We start from the raw sequence: 19,582 nt of genomic DNA on the forward strand, positions 1-19,582 counted from the left end.
TTTCTCCTTTAGTGAAATCCTGCTTTTAAATACAATGATCTAAAATTTACTAAATGAACAAAAAGTGTAAGACAAAAATACATCAAAATTCCAACAGAAGATTAATCTCTCTGCGACCAGTCCCCTAGTATGACCACACTAACTTCCCACTATTGCATATTCAGACCAAATTTATTCTTTGTTTATTGCAGACAATGTAAACAGTGATTAATCTGTGAAATACGATCTGCAACCCAAAACCATCTAACAGTTATGTAATCCAGTCTCATTACACTTCAGCACAGATACTTTTTGACAAAACTTTCACAGACTCACATAACAATATCAATATGTTAGTCTCCACAGGAGACAGGTTGAATCCAGTTCTTAGTCTTCCTGCAGAGGCAAGTTTGACCTTGGGAGTCTATCGACCTGTCTTTGTTTTCAGTTTTGTCTCATGCTGGCTTTGATGTGTGTGTGTGTGTGTGTGTGTGTGTGTGTGTGGCTGTGTGTCCTGAATCATGTGCTGGTGTTGCTGAATAATGCTGTGAATGGTCTGTATGTCAGGCCATGTTTGTTGTGACATCAGCTGCCCGCATGATACTCGCGCTGTTTTGGTGTTTACCAGCAACATTCAGCCTGCTCAGCCATCAGACAACCTCTTCCATAATTATGTAATCATGGAGAGAAACACTTGCCTTTTACAAGTGTTCATCTTTAGGTGGATCATGATTATTTTTGGCATCCTTTTTTGTGACAGTTAGGAGTATTAGTAGATTAATAGTTAGTCTGATCTGTCTGAGGAACATCCTTCACTAGTTTGCAGCTTGCTCTGTGCCTACTGGTAGGAATGTATGTTTATTTGTGTGTGTTTGTGTGTGTGTGTGTGTGTGAGAGAGACTTGTCCTGTTCCTGCATGGTCACGCACAGCGCTGTATTCATGCTGGTATAAAACACAGGCTCCCTGACCACTGCCTCAGTGACTTTGCTGAGCAAATGCATTCGTTGCTACCAGTTCCCATGTCTGTTTTTTTTCCCCCTAAACTTTAGTGCTGTTGTGCTTGTGTGTGTGTGTGTGTGTGTGTGTGTGTGTGTGTGTGTGTGTGTGTGTGTGTGTGTGAGTGTGTTTCTCATACACCTGCAGTCCCTCACATCGTCTATAAATACAGGTTTGTGCTTGATTCTCTGACAGTCTCAGACGCCACTTTTTCTCTCCTTCTCTCCCTCTCTCTCTTTTGCCCCTCCGTATTCCTGGTACCATGGATGACTATCAGGACACCTACACCTGTCCATTGTGCGTTGACGGTATACGGGATCCTGTCACCATTCCCTGTGGAGACACATTTTGCCTAGAATGCATCAAGATCTACTGGGACCAGTCCGATCACACTGGCATTTACAGCTGTCCCCAGTGTCGTGCCACTTTTACTCCGCGTCCGGTCCTGCGCCGAAATACACCCAACGTGGGCAGCCTGGAGCCACGCACACTGCCCGAGCTCACCCCTTTCCCGTACCTCAGACGTGACGTGCTGTGTGACTTCTGCACGGGTCGGCGTAACCGCGCCGTAAAGTCCTGTTTAATGTGTCTGGCCTACTACTGCGAGACGCACATCAAACCGCACTATGAGTCAGCCACTTTCAAACGGCACAAGCTGGTGGACGAGACGGGGCACCTGGACAGAAAGATCTGCCCACAGCATGAGAAAGGTCTGGAGCTCTTCTGTCGCTCCGATCAGATGTGCATCTGCGTTCTGTGCACTGTGAGGGAACATCGCAGCCACAACATTGTCAGTTCTGAAGAAGAGCGCACAGAGAAACAGGTAAGGGGATTGGGGAGAAAGCAGAATCGTATCAATGTAAAATACTGGGAATGTTACAAACTGAAATAAATGAACTATCTCAATAATACATGTGCGTTACTGAATTATGTTAAAAATACATCCGGTAACCCATACAAACTAGTCATGAAACTGCAATTACCTATTAAAAATGAGTTGGGTATTAAGAATAGGTAATTGGTGAATGAATGAACCAAAAAAATATATGTAGTTGATGTATATTAAATGAATTGTGAGTCTAACTCGACATAGTAAGGTCAACTTTGACCTGAAACTTATGCTCTGGTTAAATGTCTTCAAAACCCCCCTGCCTCCCCCTCACACCTTCTATACATCTTTGCTGTTTCTCCTCATTTGTAGAAAGTCTTGGTTGTGACACAGTCAGAGATTCAGCATATCATTCAGGAGAGGATGAAGGAGCTGCAGGAGCTCAGGCACAATGTAGATGTTCTCAAGGTAAGGTCAAATGAAGGCTACAGCTATTCAGAAAGGACGACTGGACAGGGTGACTTAAGGTCACAATTTATTATATCACGGCACGTTCAAAACACTGCTCTCTCTGTTCAAAACTCTACGCCATAGCCTTAGATATGAGTTGGGTTTTTTCACGCAGCACTCCCACAGACGCAAATGAACGAGTGATGCATTCAATTCCCGAACATGTTGCCAAAGCAAACAAAACATAGTTTAAAACCACTCTTCAGTGCCCTACTTGTAAGACTTTTCTGCACTACAGTTATCTCCACTGTAGCATTTACACACAGGAAACACTCCACGTCCTACACTTTAAAAGCTTCAATCAGGGAATCCTGTAGGTATTGTCCAGCAGCGTGTTCTGACACACTATACATGTTACTTCATAAGCATATTGTAATGTCCTGATTATATTGCATGATAATTTAATGTTAATTTAATGTTCTATTCTCTTTTAAAGTTAAGCTTTCATTTTGTCACTGTGGTGTACACTTGCCAAAGGACACCTGATACTCACAACTCATTAACTTGTGCATCAGAGACTTGTGACTTGACTTGACATCGTATGAAATCGGTTTAAAACATGCAGAAAGTATCACAATCAATACTGAAGATATTTTGTGGCTTTATACGAGCTCTCTTCTGTCTCCCAAGGGCAAACAAGTAATGTGCAACAGAAAACCTGCCGTCTTTTGCTCTCTAGTGGTGTGAATGTGTTCTACAACTCAATAAGTCGAGCGCTGTCTCTCTGTGACCTCTGGTTACAGGGTAATGCTCACAGGGCCCAGGCGGACAGCGATAAAATCTTCACAGAGATGCAGCAGGCCGTGGAACGCTGGCATGCGGAGATCAGCCAACTCATTCAAGCAAATCTGCAGTCAGCTATGGCGCAGGTGCGTACTGCATTCTGTACTCATTACAGCATTGTCTCTATTACAGCTCCTCTGTTACAGCTCCGCGAGGACATAGCAAACCAACCATCGTGCTCTTATTATAGCCTGTTAACAGAATGTCAATAACAGTGTGTAATCTGAGTGTAATCTGAGCAATGCTGGATCAACAGTAGTTGAAACAAGAGGCTTAAAACTCAGCCTTATATACAATATATTACTCAGTCTAATAAACAAGAATTCAAAGCATAATTCTGATTATGATACAGTAATACTTCCTGCCATTTTTTTTCTTCATTGACCTGCCCTGACATGCAAAAGGAGGTCAGGGCAGATCAGTATCACTTTTTTGCAGTAGTGAATTCATTGTTTCAGTAGCCTGTTTCAGAAGCCTGATATTAGTTCACTGTGAAATCTCTTTGAACAGAGATAAGAAACCTTTATGTTTTTTTAGGCACATTGTTCTTAACTGTGATTGTGGTTGTGTAAACGTAGGCTCAGGGATACGTGGAGCGGCTGGAGCAGGAGATAATGGAGCTCCAGCGTAGAGATGCTGAACTGCGTCAGATACTGGACACAGAGGATAACATCCACTTCCTGCAGGTACAGGAAATGCTGAGGTGGCAAGGACAATATACAAACAGATTAATATGATACCTTCTCTCAGCAGGAAAGAACAGCTCTGTCACACTCACAGACGAGTTCCATACTGAATAGAACAGCTCTGTCACACTCACAGACGAGATCCATACTGAATAGAACAGCTCTGTCACACTCACAGACGAGATCCATACTGAATAGAACAGCTCTGTCACACTCACAGACGAGTTCCATACTGAATAGAACAGCTCAGTCACACTCACAGACGAGATCCATACTGAATAGAACAGCTCTGTCACACTTCCAGACGAGATCCATACTGAATAGAACAGCTCTGTCACACTTCCAGACGAGATCCATACTGAATAGAACAGCTCTGTCACACTCACAGACGAGTTCCATACTGAATAGAACAGCTCTGTCACACTCACAGACGAGATCCATACTGAATAGAACAGCTCAGTCACACTCACAGACGAGATCCATACTGAATAGAACAGCTCTGTCACACTTCCAGACGAGATCCATACTGAATAGAACAGCTCTGTCACACTTCCAGACGAGATCCATACTGAATAGAACAGCTCTGTCACACTTCCAGATGAGTTCCATACTGAATAGAACAGCTCAGTCACACTCACAGAAAAGTTCCATACTGGATAGTGCAGCCCTTAATATTTTATCAGTGCACTGCAGAGGAGAGGTGTTTAGAAGTAAACCATCCCAAGACAACAGAATTCTGTTAACAAGTAATAGTATATCACAAGGGAGAAAAAACAAATGATCCCCACTAAGAGACTTTTTGTCTTGCCTGAAATGCTCGATAGAATTTCCCCACCTTGTCTGTGGCCCCAGAGCCCATGGTACCCAAAGTCCTGATCAACCCGGAGTTCTCTTTTGGAGAGGTGACCAAGACAGTCACAGACATGAAAGAACATCTCGATGACATCTGTAAGAAAGAGCTGGGAAATATCTCCAAGAGAGGTAAGTTCATGAGCTTCCCACAGCTAAACCAAATATCCATGAAACCTTAAGGCTTTTGAAAAGAAAAGAAATAAACAAAACCATAGTGTTGTGTGTGTAGATTTTGTTCTTGGAGATATTGTTGTTTTGATCGTGACTAAAGTCTGTCTCCTTCTAGTTAATGACACACCGGTCTATGTCCTGATCCCAAGGACTGGGCGACTGAAAGGTAAAGTAGAGATTTCCATGTACTCCACAAGTATTGTCACACTCTGAGTACCCTTGTTTACAGTACTGCTGCTGGCCATTTGGGGTCCTTAAGCGTAATTGCTTTGTGGTGACCACCCCCCCACCCCCCGGCCCCCCCAAATATTTTAAAGTGCAACCTCCTTTAAACCGAACAAATATATTTTCATTATCAATGTTGCAGGTAAGAAAACCAGAACTATACAATAACTGTATGTATTACACTATAGAACTAACTATTATTTCGAGTAATTACGTATATCTTGTATTGCCTATAATGGTCTAATGGTGCCTGTTGTAGTTATGCCTAATCTCAAATTTAAATAACTCGTCATTATGATTATTATGATGATCATGTGTTTTGGTGTCCCCTCCGGCAATTGATGTCCTATGCACATCGCGTGACGCGCATGTACGTAGCAGTGGCCCTGCTTGTTTAACATGAGAACCCCACGGGAACACTAATGTTTGCTGTCACCTACATCTTCAGGTTCCATGAGAGTGGATTTTCAGGAGCCTAAAAGCAGAGCAGATTTCCTTCGATGTAAGTTTATAAGGCATTGTATAACACGCTCACAACAGCACCCTAGAATTTTGGAAAAATACCCTACACATTCTTCAGGGACAGATTTCTTAACACAACCATAACTAACAAAGCAATATCATTTGACCTTGAAAATAGCATGTTTTTAGATGTTGAAAACTGATGTTATCTTCAAAAGTGACAAGGAACTTCCACTATGACAGACTTTTGGCTGCAAATCAGGCATACCTTGATAACGATCTAAACTGTCAAGCAGAGCCAAAAAAAATATTTATTTTCTTACATGTACCTATAATTAGTCTCTTTCCATCTTTTATCCACTGATTGTAGCAGTCAGATAAAACTTGAGACTAAACGGCCAAAAGTATAGCACAACAGCATTATATGTTGTGGTTTTTACTGACAATTCAAAGCAGGTGCTCCCCTTTTCAAAGCAGTGTGCAGAATTCTCTGTATAAATGGCACTGTTGGTCTGCTAAGGAATATGTATCATATTACAGTACACTTTTTGACAGGGTAAGTATTCAGTGGGCACCGATGGATATATTTGTCTGTTTACACAGCCCAGGCGCTGCTTTTGAATTGAAATGATTTTGTGGAATTTGCTGTGTTTTAAATTTGAGACTTGTGTTGTATTTTGCCAATGGTATATGGTTTTCCAATCATGTATCTCTTAGGGATCGTGTGTTAGCTGTTTTCAGAATGTCAACTCTGTTGTAACAACAACATACATTCCTGCAATGGAGCAAAACTTGCCTTTCTGCTTTTCTTCAGACGCTTGCAGACTAACTTTTGACCCCAACACAGCCTTTAAAGAGCTGGTTCTGTCAGATGGTAATCGTAGGGTGACCCGAAAGAGAACCGTCCAGTACTATGCAGATAACCCAGAACGCTTCGACGGTTTCTGCCAGATCCTGTGCGTGGAACCTCTGGATGGATTCCGTCACTACTGGGAGGCTGAGTGGACTGGGGAGTTCTCCATTGGAGTGGCATACAGAAGCATCAGCCGCAAAGGCAAGAACTCCAACAGCCTGCTTGGTTACAACGACAAGTCCTGGAGTCTGCTCTGCTCAGACTCCGGCCACTCTGCCTGGCACAACAAAATGGATAAAGACCTTCCTGGGGTTGTCCGTGCCACAAGGATCGGCGTGTATCTGGACTACGCTGGAAACTCAGTGTCATTCTACGCGGTTTCTGAAACCATGGAGCTCGTCCACAAGTTCCAGGCGAAGTTCTCAGAGCCTCTGTATGCAGGGTTTGGAGTGGGATCATCAGTTACACTGTGCACGGTGGAGAAGAACACGCGCACTTATCGCTAAGATGTCTGATGAAGTCTGAAAAAAGAAACATAGAAACATTCCTTGTTAAGTTCCAGGGTAGTTCCAGGGTATCAAGGTAGTTTGTCTTTTTTCTCCAACAGACACTGTTATTGAATGAGGCATTCCAAGACCATAAGGCATTTTAGTTCAAATAAACAACTTCTGTAAAAAGCCACACATACCATAAACAATTGAATACAATAAGATATTCTGGTGAACGTCTCATACTGGTGAGTAGTTCCACCAGTAATAATTAAGTGTGAAACTGTCTTACTGAAGGGACTGATTGGGTGTAAAGGACTTTTTTAAAAGATTTCAGTGTACCAATCACCAACTGCAACTGTATAAATCTATATGTAAAATCTATATGTAAAAGATTCAAATCACATTCACCTCGTATTCATCCATTCTTAAGGGTAAACATGTGCCAGTCATAAACTACAACTGTATGTGTGTGTGTGTGTGTGTGTGTGTGTGTGTTTAATTTCCACTATTTAATGAAGCTTTTTGTATTATAGATCTGTACAAAATAGATGGTGTGCCCAGAAAATGTTCTCCAAACATTATCAGTCATTTATATGGAATGCAATAAATAAAGCTGTTAGTGACTAAAACTAGTTGGTTTCATAAGGAATAAACAACATACACATTCATCTAAAATGGAACTTAATGTAATATCTGAAGCACCGTCTTTACACGTCCCCAATGAATTTTGTCCTTTCTGATTGACACAGAATCATGCAAACATGAGCATATACTGTAAAGGATGGCATGTATGTAATACACCATTTATGATCCTTTTACCCTTTTACACTAAAGCTATTTGTAATATCTCATCAAATTACATAAATAAATGTGTATTTATAAAATACACTTTTTTGCATATTATCTTTAGATATGAAAAAACATGAGTAACTGCACAATGAGACAACAACAATATCACTTTTGGTATCCATATATGCATGTGACCTTCAAAGCAAATAATTACTTTTCAGTCTGTTTAGTTTCCCCTCTCCCAAGAATATTCAGAGAATTAGAGTAATTTGGAAAGTGTCCATACTTTCTAGTACTAGTTAAGCAGGACTTAGCATTACATTCAGGCAGATGTCAAACTTCCACTTTTACCTGTATATTCTTATAGACTTACACTTTATTGTTATATTCTTATAGACTAACATTCTTTACTCTTATGCTCTTAGAGACTTACATTCTGTGCCCTGTGACCAGGTGTAAATACCTCAGTCAAATACTGGAGTTTTAAAAGACTTCTGATGACCACTGGCTGATCTCTCCAACTCCCAGCTCTTCCTCTGTATTCTCAAGGACAAAGACATAGACTTAGAATCACTTATACGTTCTTCTATTTATCTAAAACCCCTCAGATTGCTCAGGCAAATGACTTTATAAACAAATAAGCCAATTTTCAGTCATGTAACATTGACAGGCAAAAGAAGTTGGCGTAAAAGTTCCCAATATTTAGTTGTTCCAGTGGCAAACTGAGTTCATTAGGGCCGCAGTGAATGAGGCAAAGGGTATGCGTGTAATGTTTAAAGTTGTAATGCGCTCCTCTAAAGCTCCCTTGTCCTCCCTTGACTCTCTGTGTAGGCTGTGATTTTCAGCATGTGACATGGGATCTGTCACTCTGTCTCTGCAATGTTCAGCCCGTTGTTTCCTCAGGATGTCTTTGGGCCGGAATACATTCCCACAGATGGAACGGAGGGACGGCCAGGACTCGGAGTGAAGGACGGTGTGTTTTGCGTAGCGTGCAGACTGTACCGGAAGTCCTCCCACAAGCATGTCAATGTCATGGGAACGGTATGGCACTTATGTGATGGTTCTCCTGAGTGAAGCTTGTACCGTAGTCGGTGGCCACTCTCCGACATACAAAGAGCGTCTCAACAGGAGCTTCTGACTCTATGCTTAAAAATACCACACTGTAAAATCCTTATAAGGTTATTTGATTCACAGACTTTCACTGCTTTAAAGTTAATTACTGGGGAAGACAAAATATTAAAATGTCAAAATGATGTGCTGGAATAAAACAACCCCTATTGCCTGAACTGTAACACTTACAACTACTGTTATTATACTGCTTTGTCCTGTGTTCAAAAAGTGTAACGCATAGTCTAAACACTATAAATAATCACACATTATTGCCCATACCCACTTATTAGTCAAATCAAGATGTCAAATGGCTTCAGCACTTGTTTCTATCATTCTAGTTTCACAGTACAGAAAAAAAAGTTCAGGGATTATTACCAAACTGGTTACACAGATATCATGGCCATTCTGTCTGTCTGTGTGTGTGTGTGTGTGTGTGTGTGTGTGTGTGTGCTGGTACCAGTGCAGGCTCTAGCAGTCTCTGAATGGCCTTCCACAAACAGTGCAGTATTTTCGCCTGGTTGTGTTGGCATGTCTTTGTTGTACTGACACACAAGGCCACACCCTGGAAAAGACCTGTGCTTACGCAGGTACATCTGCCTCATAAAGCTCTGCCCATAGTCTCAGCACTTCATGTTACCCCTGGGTGTGGCTACTTGCAGGGACATACCCACACGAGGGGATGAAGTCTGATCCTGATAGGACAGAAATATCTTCCTGGGCGGTGCCTGCAACTATAAGGATAATTACATGGGTGGTGCTCCAGATTTCTGGACAGGTTCACAGTTGTCATTCAGCCAGTCAGGAGGAGCAGTTAGAAATACCGGGAAAAAAGATCCATTTTGTCCAGGCAGAATGCATATACTCACATTCCCTTAATAAACAAGATAATATAATCTAGACCCTTATTCAGTGCACACGAACCCGTCACAGAACTCATACACAGCTCATCCCAGATCTCCAGTCTGGCACAGCGGTTCTGTGACTCTCAGACCTTTTGGCTGAGGTATCATTCTGCCAGTCTGCCCTGGGTAAACAGTGGTGCAGGAAGAAGAGAGAGAAAGAGTGCTGGAGCACTACCGTCTACACCACCTCCTCTGCACTGCTATATTCTCGGTGAAGCCAGCACCCTGTGACCTCCTCCACCCTTTGACTCAGTGTGTCCCTCACACTTGAGTGGGGTTCATGCTGTAAGGTGTTTAAGGTCTGTAGTTTCACCTCCTTCAGGATCCTCATCCACCTCCTCTTAACTCTACTCAGGTGATGCGGTAAGGATCCACAGAGGGGAGACACTACTCATTACCTGACTACTCACTAGCAAGGAGCACCACCAACCAAAACCTGTACTGGCTCTGACATTAGTCAGGTCAAACTTCAAATTTTAAAACTTATTACTGAAGTGTAGCCGAGACAGACTCTCTCTGGTTGTCTGACTGGAGAAGACAGCCCAGATTTTCAGATCGGATTTCTCCTCAAAAAAAACACATGTAGTCACAGCTGACTGTGGAGGTCAAACAGAGACCTCAGAGACGTTCCTTGTTCTATCGCTTACTGAGAGGAGGTCAAAGGGAGTCTCTGAGGGGGGGTGGGTAACACAGATAAAGAGAAACAAGAAACTCACAGACTGCCTGATGAAAGAAAGACGAAAAACAAAAACAAAGAAAACAAAACGTACAATCAAGGTGTTCCCTGTGAAAAGCCAGCAAGCTACAACTTAATAGTATGTTGTTGTTGAAGGACATGGTGGTTGTAGTATGTCGGGTTGTTGTATTACAAGACTCACTTTAAAGCTTGAAGAGGTGAAAAAGTAAGTTTGTTACTAAGTCAGAAGTGTTGTCAGAGCACAAACTAGAAGTTGAAGAAACCAGTGCACAGGGCATCGCCTCCTAAAAACAGACATGGACCCATCTGTTGTCTGATAGACTGACTGAAAAGCAAGATAAAGTTTATCACTGACTCAACAGAAATATAGTTTTTGTGATCAATTTCAGTGTAATAAATACACAACACACTCATCCTTCCATTTAGTTGTTCTAAGGAAGCATTTGATGATTACACAGTAACTTCAAGTCCAATACACTCATTCCATTTATGTAAACTGCAATTCTGATGTGATGTTTTGTTTTCTACACCACATACTCAGTGTTGAAGGGGAAAACTATAACCCCCAGCTATGAAGCATACATTGTATTTCAACTTTTCTTTTTCATCCCCATGTCAAGTGAAGTTATGTTCTCTTATTGTATGTGGCAAAGTCCTCAGATTACACACAGAAAACTTTGTTGTGTCTGTTGTGCCTTTAGGCCTGCAGTGTCTGTTGGCCTGCTGTGCCTTTAGGTCTGCTGTGTCTGTAGGTCTGCTGTGTCTATAGGTCTGCTGTGTCTGTAGGTCTGCTGTGTCTGTAGGTCTGCTGTGTCTATAGGTCTGCTGTGTCTGTAGGTCTGCTGTGTCTGTAGGCCTGCTGTGTCTATAGGCCTGCTGTGTCTATAGGTCTGCTGTGTCTGTTGGCCTGCAGTGTCTGTAGGTCTGCTGTGTCTGTTGGCCTGCTGTGTCTGTGGGTCTGCTGTGTCTGTAGGTCTGCTGTGTCTGTTGGCCTGCAGTGTCTGTAGGTCTGCTGTGTCTGTAGGTCTGCTGTGTCTGTGGGTCTGCTGTGTCTGTAGGTCTGCTGTGTCTGTAGGTCTGCTGTGTCTGTTGGCCTGCTGTGCCTTTAGGTCTGCTGTGTCTGTAGGTCTGCTGTGTCTATAGGTCTGCTGTGTCTGTAGGTCTGCTGTGTCTATAGGTCTGCTGTGTCTGTAGGTCTGCTGTGTCTGTTGGCCTGCAGTGTCTGTAGGTCTGCTGTGTCTGTTGGCCTGCTGTGTCTGTGGGTCTGCTGTGTCTGTAGGTCTGCTGTGTCTGTGGGCCTGCAGTGTCTGTAGGTCTGCTGTGTCTGTAGGTCTGCTGTGTCTGTGGGTCTGCTGTGTCTGTAGGTCTGCTGTGTCTGTAGGTCTGCTGTGTCTGTTGGCCTGCAGTGTCTGTTGGCCTGCTGTGTCTGTAGGTCTGTTGTGCCTTTAGGCCTGCTGTGTCTATAGGTCTGTTGTGCCTTTAGGCCTGCTGTGTCTGTAGGTCTGCAGTGTCTGTAGGTCTGTTGTGCCTTTAGGCCTGCTGTGTCTGTAGGTCTGCTGTGTCTGTAGGTCTGCTGTGTCTGTAGGTCTGCTGTGTCTGTTGGCCTGCTGTGCCTTTAGGTCTGCTGTGTCTGTAGGTCTGCTGTGTCTGTGGGTCTGCTGTGTCTGTAGGTCTGCTGTGTCTGTAGGTCTGCTGTGTCTGTGGGTCTGCAGTGTCTGTAGGTCTGCTGTGTCTGTAGGTCTGCTGTGTCTGTAGGTCTGCTGTGCCTTTAGGTCTGCTGTGTCTGTAGGTCTGCTGTGTCTGTTGGCCTGCTGTGTCTGTAGGTCTGCTGTGTCTGTAGGTCTGCTGTGTCTGTTGGCCTGCAGTGTCTGTTGGCCTGCTGAGTCTGTAGGTCTGTTGTGCCTTTAGGCCTGCTGTGTCTATAGGTCTGCTGTGTCTGTTGGCCTGCAGTGTCTGTTGGCCTGCTGAGTCTGTAGGTCTGTTGTGCCTTTAGGTCTGCTGTGTCTGTAGGTCTGCTGTGTCTGTAGGTCTGCTGTGTCTATAGGTCTGCTGTGTCTGTAGGTCTGCTGTGTCTATAGGTCTGCTGTGTCTGTAGGTCTGTTGTGCCTTTAGGCCTGCTGTGTCTATAGGTCTGCTGTGTCTGTAGGTCTGCTGTGTCTATAGGTCTGCTGTGTCTGTAGGTCTGCTGTGTCTGTTGGCCTGCAGTGTCTGTAGGTCTGCTGTGTCTGTTGGCCTGCTGTGTCTGTGGGTCTGCTGTGTCTGTAGGTCTGCTGTGTCTGTTGGCCTGCAGTGTCTGTAGGTCTGCTGTGTCTGTAGGTCTGCTGTGTCTGTGGGTCTGCTGTGTCTGTAGGTCTGCTGTGTCTGTAGGTCTGCTGTGTCTGTTGGCCTGCAGTGTCTGTTGGCCTGCTGTGTCTGTAGGTCTGTTGTGCCTTTAGGCCTGCTGTGTCTATAGGTCTGCTGTGTCTGTTGGCCTGCAGTGTCTGTAGGTCTGCTGTGTCTGTTGGCCTGCTGTGTCTGTGGGTCTGCTGTGTCTGTAGGTCTGCTGTGTCTATAGGTCTGCTGTGTCTGTTGGCCTGCAGTGTCTGTTGGCCTGCTGAGTCTGTAGGTCTGCTGTGTCTGTGGGTCTGCTGTGTCTGTAGGTCTGCTGTGTCTGTTGGCCTGCTGTGTCTGTAGGTCTGCTGTGTCTGTAGGTCTGCTGTGTCTGTAGGTCTGTTGTGCCTTTAGGCCTGCTGTGTCTGTAGGTCTGCTGTGTCTGTAGGTCTGCTGTGTCTGTTGGCCTGCTGTGCCTGTAGGTCTGCTGTGTCTGTGGGTCTGCTGTGTCTGTGGGTCTGCTGTGTCTGTTGGCCTGCTGTGCCTGTAGGTCTGCTGTGTCTGTGGGTCTGCTGTGTCTGTAGGTCTGCTGTGTCTGTTGGCCTGCTGTGCCTGTAGGTCTGCTGTGTCTGTGGGTCTGCTGTGTCTGTAGGTCTGCTGTGTCTGTTGGCCTGCTGTGCCTGTAGGTCTGCTGTCTGTAGGTCTGCTGTGTCTGTTGGCCTGCTGTGCCTGTAGGTCTGCTGTGTCTGTGGGTCTGCTGTGTCTGTGGGTCTGCTGTGTCTGTAGGTCTGCTGTGTCTGTTGGCCTGCAGTGTCTGTAGGTCTGCTGTGTCTGTAGGTCTGCTGTGTCTGTTGGCCTGCTGTGTCTGTAGGTCTGCTGTGTCTGTGGGTCTGCTGTGTCTGTAGGTCTGTTGTGTCTGTGGGTCTGTTGTGCCTTTAGGCCTGTTATGTCTCTGTGCTACAGATGTATGTTGCAGTACAATCACCTGGTGACGAAGATTAAATGTTAATGAGGTAAGGTGTCAGGAGAAGTGTTAGTTCATAACAAACTGAAGTTGTTCTGACATGTTCAGTAACTGTCTTATGAAAAAGGAAAAACATTCACTCATTCACTTTTCATGAGCTTTCATTTATTTTACCAGTTTTCTGGTATCACAGGAAGGTCTTCATCAAATTTGGCCTTCTCCTCCACTTTACATTTAAAAAGACAGAGATACAAATAAAAATACAGAAAAATGCATAAACGTCCACAGAGGCTTATATCAGTTTGCTAGAGTACAAGTAATCATCTACAATTCACACAGCATCGCCTCTTAAAAAAAAAAAAGTACCATTACATCCCCTATTTGTCCTATTCCCTGTCTCTCTCTCTCTCTCTCATCCTTTCTCTCTAAGCATGCATTCATCACATGATCTTTTCTCTTTATTCACATACACCACATCCCCTCATCACACCTTCATTTACCCCTCAGACATCAAACACTGCTAAAGAAGCCCTTCCATTATGTGTCATCATTCACTTACACTCAGGGAAACAAGGTTTGTATAATAGCAACAGGGAGTACTATTGGCAAGGCCATGACTTTTCAGGTGTCTTGCCAATGCTGACAATTTCAGGTATATTTGACAGGTATATTTTAATATTCTCTATGTTGTTTAGTAGCACAAGGGCCTTGTGGGAAATGATGTGATAAAAATGATTATGCTATGTTACCCTGCACCTCTGTTGCCATGTTAAGTAATATCCTATTGACTGTCTACTGATTTCAGCCCCCTTCACAAAAATGTCTTCTATGATGACTGTTTTTCTTACTTTTTTTTAATCACAAAGGACATTGCTCCACAGCAGGATAAAATCAGAGGTTAGACAGTCAGCAAACGAAAAACAAAAGGAAAAAAAAAAAACGACAAAAATAATTGCTGAACCAGTTTTGTACAGTGTCTCCCCAATCCAAATTCACAACAGGATTCTACTGTGTCTTAAAGCAAATTTACAAACACACACTTTCCTCCCTCTCCACCCAAACCCAGTCATGAGGGCCACTGTTGATCAGCATTCATCTGCATAGTTACAGCACTCGTTGTCCATTGATGATGACATCATCAAACTCCTCCTGTGGTACACATGAACACATGAAGTGATATCAACATTGATTTTCTACCCAACATATTCAGTTGAATAAACAAATGGCCATGTGTAAATGTCATTATGTGTAAGGATTCTACATCTGCCCCACTACCTCTTCGCTCTCTCGTTCGTCCTCTTCCTCATCGTCCTCCTCATCCTCAGGTGAGTGTGTTGCCCCTCCAGCACGCAGCAGTTCCTGGACATCTTTGTTTGGCCTGTGGATGGCGCAGTAAAGTGGAGTGTGTCCAGCGTAACTCCGCTGGTCAACCATGGCCCCAGCCCATAGCAACAGCTCGACTACAGCAGGTTTCTGAGACTCCACTGCCCAGTGCAGAGGAGAACGCCCCGAACTCAAGTCCTATAGACAGACAGATAGACAGACAGAGAAGGAGATGAAATGCCAGCGAGGGAGAGAGAGGATTCAGTCTAACCAACATCACCCACCACACACTTTTGACATTTCTGACTCAGGAATCTCTCTTGTAGGAATCCATTGATTTTGAAAAGTGCATTTACTGGGTTCCATCTAGTGTGCTCCCCTACAATTACATCAGATGTGCCTCAGTAACATAGACATTTATATATAACTGGACCCACACAGATGTGCACTGTAATGTTATGTCTGTTAAAGGAGACAGTCAAAGTCTTACTCTCTGATTCACATCTGCTCCAGCTTTCAGCAGCATACCAATGATGTCATAATTCCCCTTCTGTACAGCCAAATGGAGCGCCGTGACTCCTGACAGGAAAAACAGGAGAGAAACGGATGGAAGGTGGGGGGGGTGTGGTCTACTATACAAGACAGTGAGGAGAAACCAGCTTTTGATATGGACAGGTCAGTCAGCAGGTTCTTTCCCCTGAGCAACTAGTCAGTCGAGTGAGTAACAGTATACACATTAGTGTACGATAAACCCATGGAGGTGACGGTGTATGTAGACAGTGTTCAGAGTTTTGGGTGGTGTGAGTAAGGAGTGACTGTTGAGATGAGCCTGTAGATGACTATGCAGGTGAGTGCTTGTGTTAACTAAGTGTCTGGTGACTTTGACAGAAAAGTATATAGAGTGAGTGCATATCTGAGTTATAAATACACAGGGGAACCATGAGCAATGAGCCATCAGGAAGATGTTTATCATAGTTCCCGACAAGGTGAGCACGTACCTGAGAAGTTGGTGACATGCATGTGGTCTTGAGGGGTCCGTGGACAGGCAGTCAACTCTCTCACACACTCCACTCGCTGTTCACGCACAGCAAGGTGGAGAGGAGTGTTGCCTCCTCTTTCCTGAAGCTCAGCGTTCGCACCTCCCCACAGGAGCCCCCGCACACACTCCCACTGATCCACTATCACTGCCAGATGTAATGCCGTCTGAGTGTGAGAGAGAGAGAGTGTGAAAGAGTGATTTCCATGATAGGACAGAATTTTATACAGAACTTTATAAATCCAGAGGCAGAAAAAACATCTCTCTTTTTTACACACACACACACATATATATACATTTTGGAAAGGAAGGACAAGTGGTTTGAAAGAGGAGTGAAGGAGGCTATCTTCGTTAAAGTAGAGAAACCATCCCTCAACAGTGGAGGAGGTCTATGACATCACTTATCCTCCATCTACAATGCTGTCCTTTCATCCCTGCCCAGGAGATTTAACAACCAATCACACTTGGCCTCATGTGACTCCAAGAAAAAACTCCAAGGACTGTCGTTTACACTAGGCCTCAGGTGACTCCAACAACACTACCGACTGTCATTACGACAGCCAGGAGCACTAACGAACCAAGTGACATCAATGGCCTTGATAACGACCCCACAGAGGTTAAAAACCTGGGATTACCCACCAGTCAGTCAGAATTGAGGAAGCCTCTTGGCTGAGAGGTGAAATGTCTTATCTACAACCAAGTCCAGTTGCCCTGGATTCAACCCTTCTTGGACACACACACAAACACACACACTCACACAGACACAAAGTCACCTGGCCCAAATCATTCTGGATGTCCAGGTACTGGGTCCAGCTGGGGTCCAAGGCAATGACACTGAGGAGATAGTCTACAAAGCCCCATTGCTCGTGAATCAGGGCCAAGTGGAGAGCGCTTCAAAGAAAAAGAAACATCAAAGGGTCAAAGTTCAGAAAACAGAAGGCATACATTAACAGAGGAGATACCCGTCTCCTGGATTTTACTGCTTCCAGTGGTCAAATACCGCAATTCTAGAGCCTGCACATGCGACAAACTTTTAGGTTTCGTATTAAAGTACTTACGTGTCACCGTCCTCCGATAGAAAGTTGAGAGTATTGAACAACTCTTCTCTTCGCTGGCGTTCCTCCTCCCGACTCGTCGCTCCGACCCTCCCAGTTTGACCACTTTCCGTGGCGTTAGGGCCGACTGGTTCGCTCAGAATTATGGTTCCGATCCCGGCCGAAAGCCTCCCAACCGTCTCATCAGTAATGGACTCTCCGATAGCTGAGTCGAGCCTGTCCCCACCTCCAACGGATACACAATTTTCAGAGCCGTTTGACTCTGGGTCAGGGATCCACTCTGTTTCAGACTGCCAGTGTGCGGCGTCAGTGCCGTCAGTGGTACTGACACCGAGGGCTACGCCACCGAGAGAGTCCAGTCCACTATCGCACCAGTCCTCTGAAACTGCATCCGTACCATCGCGTTTCTCCGGCCCAAAACTGAATCCAGGCCGTGCGTTCTGCTTTCGAGAATCACACTCAAAATCTGGTGCCGTCTGCCTTTGTGTCCCCGCCATTTAGAAACAGCTTTGTTGCTTTTTATTAAGCCAGTTTTGAGTACTACACGTTATATTTGACTGTTAGCCCCACTAGCTACCTGATAAGTTGAGCTGATGGGCTAGAGTCGGGCTGGCAGTGCTGTTGTCCTAGCGGAGCAAAAGGCCCTTTTCTTGGACAAATGCCGACACAACAGCGCAAGGCGCTGCCGCACTAGCAACCAAACTCCTCCATTCCGAAATCATTCTAAAACCAAAACTACTTACCGAGCAAACGGTTAGTTCGTATCTAGTTTGCTTCCAGAAAAGGCTGCCTGGCGCTAGGTGTTTTCCAGGGGAATTCCCAGTGGCTGCTCTGAAACTGGAGCCCATGTACAAATGACGCATGCGCACGATGTCTCTCCCAGTTGCAGTGTTTCTGCGTTTTCTCTAGGATTTAAATGTGTTTTGGAATTACGCTCTCACCTTTGTCTAAGTGGTTGCTTTTTTCCAAAAATTCCTTGAACTGAAGGTCCTTATTGCCCTCGGTTGCTTTGGTTTGCATATCAAAATATGTATATATATATTAATTCCACAGACATGTCTGTGTTTTTAAGTCGTTTTCTGGCTGTGAAGAAGAGCAATACATTTAATTGGTTGATCGTAATCTTTACTGTCAGTTTACGAGTGTGTCCATCTGTGTGTAAACAGCTTAACGAAACATAATATTTATGCGTCCTGCGTGTATAATGCGCAGGTCCATTCCATTCTACTGGAAAACACCGTCAGGTCATATGTTTTAGGTAAGGCCATGAAGTGGCGCTATAGGCATATTTAAATATTTTCGTTAAAGACAAAGGGAAATCCTGTGTTATTTAATATTATTGCTTTCCTTTGGGAAAATAGAACTCTGAGATTCAGGCAACTTTTTTTTCTTCTAATATTGGATATCAGTTTTAACGTTCAAAAAATCTCCGACAAGAGAATCTAATTAGAACAGCGAGGTCTCTCATCCATATATGTCTGATTTCCACTGGACATATTCTATTAAGGTACAGACAGTCCATTTGTAGCCACCTAAAACTCATAGAAGCAAAACGGAAGCTTAGTTAGAGGAAAGACAGAGGGTATGAATGAGTATATCGCCTCAAAGAGACACTTTAACGCGGAGGTGGTTTGAAGGTGATTGTGTGCACGTGCATGATGTAGCTCTGATTGAGTGTGGTAGAGAATTGGGATTTAAGGGTGGGGGTGTGTGAGCGAGTACAGCTGGTTTCAGCACCAACATTCCCCCCTCCCATTCCCCCCCGCCTTCTCTCTCTCTCTCTCTCTCTCTCTGTCTGCATTGCAGTTCTCCACTGACTGTAACTGCCATTGCTTCTGCTCTGTTACGCCCCTTCCACCCCCCCGTGTCCCTGAATCATCTGTAGAGCAGGAGAAGGAAGAGCGCACAGTTGATTGACATACTGTCAGACTGTGAGAGTTAGACGTATTACTGTTACCTGGTTTTCCCTCTGCCTCTTCCTCTGCCCTCACGTGTGAGTGTATCTGGTCATGCTGCAGCTCTGCTCTGTGCTTCTGCCTGTGCCACTGCAAATGTAACTGCTGTTGGTTTTCTGCCCCTGCTACTGTTTCAACTTACTAGGAGACTCTCTCAACTGCTCATTGCCTTACAATGTTTTCATCTTATGTCACTGTGTCTTTAGTAACCTTGTCACCTGTCTCCACCTCTCTCTCTCTCTCTCTCTCTCTCTCTCTATTTCTCTCTCTCTCTCTCTCTCTCTCTCTCTCTCTTTCTCCCTCTCTCACTATTTCTCTCTCTCTCTCTCTCTCTCTCTCTCTCTCTCTCTCTCTCTCTCTCTCTCCCTCTCTCACTATTTCTCTCTCTCTCTTTCTCTCTGTGCTATTAATGATTTTTTTATCCTGTATTCTTGTAACTTTGTGTTATTATACTGTTTGTTCCTGTTTTGCCCCTTTTTGTTCTTCCTTTACATAATTGGTTATGCTATTATTTCCCCTGTGTTTCTGTGATATTACCATTACTCCACTGTGTTCTCTCTCTCTCTCTCTCTCTCTCTCTCTCTCTCTCTCCCTCTGCTAATA

At 44.3% G+C, this 19,582-nt stretch overlaps 2 protein-coding genes across 2 annotated transcripts; one reads left to right on the forward strand and one right to left on the reverse strand.

Moving 5' to 3' along the window:
- Positions 1-1,238: 1,238 nt before the first annotated feature.
- Positions 1,239-6,853, forward strand: ftr84 (finTRIM family, member 84). Its single transcript, XM_030783012.1, has 8 exons — positions 1,239-1,799; positions 2,178-2,273; positions 3,059-3,184; positions 3,677-3,784; positions 4,609-4,765; positions 4,923-4,973; positions 5,481-5,534; positions 6,309-6,853. The coding sequence occupies exons 1-8, from the start codon at positions 1,239-1,241 to the stop codon at positions 6,851-6,853; spliced, it is 1,698 nt and encodes a 565-aa protein (XP_030638872.1).
- A 6,905-nt stretch (positions 6,854-13,758) lies between these two features.
- Positions 13,759-17,852, reverse strand: nfkbib (nuclear factor of kappa light polypeptide gene enhancer in B-cells inhibitor, beta). The gene is made up of 6 exons (XM_030781683.1): positions 17,028-17,852; positions 16,743-16,860; positions 15,932-16,136; positions 15,424-15,512; positions 14,886-15,131; positions 13,759-14,759 (listed from the first exon to the last, which is right to left on the reverse strand). The coding sequence occupies exons 1-6, from the start codon at positions 17,519-17,521 to the stop codon at positions 14,715-14,717; spliced, it is 1,197 nt and encodes a 398-aa protein (XP_030637543.1). The 5' UTR covers positions 17,522-17,852; the 3' UTR covers positions 13,759-14,714.
- Positions 17,853-19,582: the final 1,730 nt, after the last annotated feature.

The sequence above is a fragment of the Chanos chanos genome, chromosome 8, assembly GCF_902362185.1.
Source record: "Chanos chanos chromosome 8, fChaCha1.1, whole genome shotgun sequence".
Classification (NCBI taxonomy): Eukaryota; Metazoa; Chordata; class Actinopteri; order Gonorynchiformes; family Chanidae; genus Chanos; species Chanos chanos.